General features: G+C 30.7%; 1 protein-coding gene across 1 annotated transcript; it reads right to left on the reverse strand.

The window, feature by feature from the left end:
- Nucleotides 1-2,459: 2,459 nt before the first annotated feature.
- LOC114717506 (putative lipid-transfer protein DIR1) lies at nt 2,460-5,823 on the reverse strand. The gene is made up of 2 exons (XM_028902657.1): nt 5,433-5,823; nt 2,460-2,743 (listed from the first exon to the last, which is right to left on the reverse strand). The coding sequence occupies exons 1-2, from the start codon at nt 5,752-5,754 to the stop codon at nt 2,736-2,738; spliced, it is 330 nt and encodes a 109-aa protein (XP_028758490.1). The 5' UTR covers nt 5,755-5,823; the 3' UTR covers nt 2,460-2,735.
- Nucleotides 5,824-6,065: the final 242 nt, after the last annotated feature.

Raw genomic sequence — 6,065 nt, forward strand, 5'->3', positions numbered from 1 at the left:
ATTAATTAGAATAAAAAATTACTATACCAATTTTAAAATACACATATTAATATGATAAGACTGAATATTAAGATGTAAATTAATTTAAATAATATATAAATAAACATATAAACTAACACACAAGTATGAAATGGTAAATTGGTTATTACTATTCCTCTTCTCCCTCTCTTGAATCAAACAAGGCATCATTAAATATCTCTTCCTCTCTTCTAAATCAAACCAAATAAGTTGAGTTTAAAATCTCCCCAACCTTCTCTATCCTACCCTTCCCTCAAACCAAACAAGATGTTAAAGAAACACCAACTTGTTAATAATTAAAAAAATGTCCACTTGCAATGTTTTTGCCTAATGAGAAAACCTATAACAAAATATCTTGACACTTGCATAAAAGATAATGTAAATAAATTAAAGCTCTCTCTTGTGGTAAGCTATTCCTAAAATATTTTAATTCCTATATTCTATCATTTCTCCCTGAAATATTTGTTCCCATTTTTCCTGTCAATCTCTCTGATTAGACTGGAATGTCGCCTTCCGGGTCATCAAGATTGTGATTGCACTAGATAATGCAGTATAGGGCACAACCAATCGTTCTTCTCCAGCAGATCTTTACTGGAAAACAACCTAGATTAAATTGATTTCCAAAAACATAATGATTTGGGTAAAGACAATAGGGTTTAATTGTTCAAAGACTGGTGCAATAAATATAAGATGCAAAGAAATAAATAATTTTGGTATTTTTGAATGAATAAAGAAATGGTTTGGATTAAAGGAAAATTATGGTGAAATAGTCTCTTAATGATGAAAACTCAGCTATCATTGCTCTTAAATTGATTGGCAGTTTTGGAAATCTCTAAGTCTGAAGAAAAACCCCAAGTAATCACTTGGGCCCAATGTTTTAATTAATGCAAACTCACTTTAATTAAACTTAATTAACATATCTTAAAACATTGTTGAAATGCACCTAGAGCGTAAATGAATGGATGATGCAAATGTCCTCAGACTGTTAATCAACAATTATAGAATATCAAGCATACAGATTAATCATCAATAATAACTGACAATCAATTGAACACAAGGATTCAAAATTGATATATTTATATAAATGATCCAACAATAAAAAGCATCCAATCCAAACACATTTCAGTAGTCTAAACACAAGATTTACAATCATAAACCAAGTCTTACACAAGTGCAAAAATCTCTAAATCTAGAAATCTTCAACACAAAATTAAGCATAAATTTAGACTAATGACTCCCCTATTAAATCCTTGAGCTCAAGCTTTGTCTTCTATCACCAAGAGGCTAAAGATTTAGCCTCTCATGTCTTCAAACTGATCACAATCACTCTAGGTATGAACAGCCATGAGTGATGCTAAAAATGGGGTTGGAAAAATGGAGAAGAAAATGGTTGGAGTTGTTTAATCGGTTCAAAATTGTAGAAAATGATGAATAAGTGAGGAAAAATGAAGGTTTGAGATCTATGATCAATAGAAGCTTGAGAGCAATTAATGGAGGCTCATCCCCATGCAAATCTGCAGAATAGAGAAGTCCCCCTTCGTGGTGGCTATCCCCTTGGGTGTAGAAGCTGAGAAACCTATTCCAAAACACGTAGCTTTACTTAATGCGCTCAGGTCACGACCTCAAAAGTATCAGGTTGTGACTTGGGGGCCGAGCTCGTGACCTCAAAATCTCATGTCATGACCTGGGAAGACAGAGAGCATTTAGTCTTGACCTAGCTCCAAAACGCATCGTTTCGCTAAAAAGGCATCCAGGTCATGACTTCATCAGTCCATGTCCTGGCCAGGGGAGGCAGAACACTCCAAATCTTGCGTTTTGGTCCTTATAACTTTGTGGCTCCATCAATGCTCCATCTTGAGTCTTAGGTCCTCCTCTAATTGCCTGAAAAATCACAACAAAGAGCTTTATAAAGACTAACTAATTACAGATCAAGGCAATTAGAATTAAGGAGAGAAAATTGACCTCTTTTTTACCCCTTAAACAGCAAAATGCAATGCATGAATCAATGTAATCAAATGGATATATATGCATGCATGATGAGGGTAAAAGTGTTGCAAAACATCAGAAAACACTTAAAAAATCATATAAAGATAGGGTTCTATCACTCTCCTTAATAGCTTGCGTTAACACTAAAAACACTACCTTCCATCTAACGTGCATGTGTTAAACTAGCGCTTGTAAACTAAGTTTTGGTAAAATCCTTTACATTTAATTGGGATATTTTTGGAAAAAAATTATAAAATAAAAAAAGTGAATTGAGATTTTATATTTAAGATCAAATCTAACTCTCTAACTAGCTCTTATATTTAGGATTGGAGGTAGTACTATTTTTACAAGCAGACAATGAGCTATATATGAAATGTGAATTGGCCGTGTCAAGTTTTAACGATCTTCATATGAACAGGCATCCATTCGCAAATTTAACCAATAACGGGCAAAAATAATTATTTCGATATCATCATTATATTTCTATGGCAAACAGTATAAGCATATCAATACCTTTCTATTACATTAGATAACAATATAAATTTTACACCCGTTATATCATATCAGAAGTCTTGCCCATAATATAAATTGGAAGAAAATGAAGAGATTAACAGTATTTTATTTAAGAGAAGGGGCGGATTATCCAGTCCCCAAACTTCTTTAATGGTAATGAAACTTTTAAAGGCGTGCTAATTAAGACGATGCTTGAATGAGTATCGGCTAAGACACCTTCAATTCCCTGCAACAATATAAAAGCAAGAGTCATCATCAATAGCGATTTTTTTTTCCTTTTGCACAAAACCATTAATAATGATTGACAAGGAGCTTAAAATGTCCTAATCAAGTTTTGATCTTGAGCATTGGAAATGAAAAGATAAACTTACTTCCTTTGGTCATAAATGTAAGAGTTGGATAACTATCGGGTAATGAATGTCTCCTTTTCTCTTTCTATAGTCTTCCCTCGCTTTCCTTCTTTAATCATTAGATCAGCATTTGAATGGTTCATATTTGGTTTTATATAAAATATTATTTACTTATTTTATTTCAATGTTAAACTATCCATACCAAAATTTAACAAATCTTTAATCGTTAGATCAACATGTGAGCATTGTTTGGTTTAGTTGGAGGAAAGGGAGGAGAGGGATGATAATGACTTACTTATACTATATAAATTAATTTACGCCTTAATGTTGATTAATGTAGCATTATTTTTTATTTAAAATAATATATTTTTTATTTACAATTAATTTATAATAATATAGTTTTGAATTTAATTTTTTTATTTAAAATTAATTTTATAATTTTTTTCTTCATAAGCATTAAAGGAATATCACAAAAGACATGAGGAAAAAATAGTCTAAGATTTTGAATTCCTTCCAAAAACCATGAATTTGGAGGAAAGCCAAAACAGGGGGTAAAGGAGGGGAGGTTTGGGGTCTCCTCCCCTCTAAAATGTGTAACCAAATAAAACTTATTTAACTAATTTGATTATATTAAAAAATTTAAGTAAATTAATTAATTATAATAAATATAACATGTTTTTCCTAAAATGTTTTAATAATCTTCCTGCCAAATTACATTTAGCTCTCAAGAATGAGATTTAATTACCCTAAAATCCATCGGTAAGTAAAGAGTAAGTAATGACAAGTTTTAGAGTAGGGAATGACAACAGGTTCAGACTGATCACTTGTTATTAGGACTTTTTAGTAATCAAATTTCTTTTTTGGGACTTTTTAGTAATTTTACCTAATCTTCCTTAACATCCTCTATCTATTTTTTACTTTATTATGGTTAAGGAAGTATTAATAAAGATAATTTGAATAAAATTGATAAATATAAGAAATATGTTTTACATTTAGAACTAAGACCCACTCACAATTGGATTCTATATTAAAGATTAGGGGAGTATTATATATCAATTTATAAGTTAAATAAATTAATTTAAAAGTAGATAAAAATAAGAGATAAAATGAAAAGTTGATTTTCTCGGTTGATATATATAAATTATCCTGCCATTTTTTTCTTTTTAGTTTCATATCGTATAACATATATTATAATAATAAAAAAAAGACTTATATACATCTGATTTGGTTTAGGATAAAGCTGATTAACTTCTATATGGTACTAGATGAATGTTATATTTAGAACGAATGGAGTTGATTGGAAATTTGGAAGTTTCTCTCATTTCAGGCGTCGACTGGAACTTAGCCCAACTCGCATGCAGATTAAACAAGACGGAAAGTCAGTGCACGGGACGCAATACGGGGGAAAAAAACAAGAGAGAAGTAAAATCTAAAACAGAGTAGATGAAATTAAAACCATGGTCATTCATTATATGCATGAGTCGGTCAACCTACAATCCAAAAAATGTAAAATAAATATATCTTAGTAAATATGTTTATATAATTTTTTTAAAAGATCGACCAACTTAACTCATAAAATCAATAGCTCAATATTACTATATTTAATATAAATTTATTTTTCATAACAAAACGTACACTTCATCTATTATAGATAATAAATTTATTTTTAAAATTCCATAAACTGAATGGAAAAAACATTTAGCCAGTGTCTTAAAAGAAATTAGTTGAGTTGGCAAAAAAAAAAAAATAGTTGGATCTATTTTAATAATTTTAAAATTTACCAATTTCAAATATGAACGACAGAACGAGTAGTAATATACTAAATAAATAGGCATTCAATGAAAGCAAAAGTGAATCTACAGACTACAGTTAAATGGAAAAGCTTAAAGTTTTGGTTTTTAAAAAAAAAAAAAACGAAAGGTTAAAGTAAATTTGAATTTAATATAATCATATAAAAAAGTTTTCACATAATTGGCCAACACTCAACTATTAAAATCAATCAATATCAATATGAACAGGAATTTTTTTTATTGTTTCCTGATTCATATTTCTGAGAAAACTTGTTAACTTAAATAATTAAAAAAATAATATACAAATCCCTACAAATTAATCATATTTTTAATTAAGTGTTTGTAATTTTTTCTTTTTATTGAATGCTTATAATTTTCTCAATTATACGCATTGATCCTCATTCTCGTAACATATTAATTTGCAATAAAAACCAGATTGAGTTTCGCTTTGTACACATCTAGACATTTTTTAACATAAATTTAAGTAAATCAAAACAAACCAAATTAAAGATTATATATAGATATAAGGAGATGATTATGAGTGTAATTGTTTTTATTTTTACGTTAATAATATATGATTTTATTCCATCATTCTATTTTTAAAAAAATATTTTGTATTTTGTGACTAATTAGTAACATTCAAATCAGTTCTAATTAATGAATCACAAGAATAATAAAAGCTACAAGACCAATAAAAAATGTAAATAAGGACTTTCACAAATAATTAAACAAAGTAATTGAATAAAGAGTTTGATTTTAAAAAACGATGGATTACCTTTACACTGTGGGGGAGTGGTGCGACCACACTTAGCAGGCAAAGCAATAGCCCTTTTGGGGTCAATCCCAAGTGCAGGAAGCACCGACTTGTACTTGCAGAGGCAGGCCAGATCGGCATGCCGAGCAACCGCACAACACGCCTCCGTCGGCGGCGGAGGGTTCTTCCCGGTGACTGCCGGACGGCACAAGCTCATCTTCGTCGTGTCCGTGTTGCATAACACAACCCCTTCAGCTCCTCCGCCCAATAACACTATCACCACCGCCAATAGTATTGCCGCTGCCACGACGTACTGCTCTACGAATCTAAGTTTGATGCCCATGTTATGAGGGGTATCTCCTCAACCTGACGAAGGATTATTTAAAGATGTTGAGATTGAACATGCTGTGATCTTGTTATATAGATAAGTTTAAGAGAGTGAAAGAGGAAAATATTAGCGACTTTTGACCTTTCAAAATGATATTAGCGACTTTTGATCTTTCAAAATGACATTTTGATGCAATAATGAACCGACTTGATCAATCAATCAATCATGGTCAGTGAATGGAGGAGCTTCAACGTTGGTGAAGAGGAAGTTTCAACTAACACATTTGAAAAGTTACTCTACTAATATATACAGTACTATCTCCGATA

Source organism: Neltuma alba, unplaced genomic scaffold (genome assembly GCF_004799145.2).
Source record: "Neltuma alba isolate B1F8T4 unplaced genomic scaffold, ASM479914v2 tig00011740_pilon, whole genome shotgun sequence".
NCBI classification, from domain to species: Eukaryota; Viridiplantae; Streptophyta; class Magnoliopsida; order Fabales; family Fabaceae; genus Neltuma; species Neltuma alba.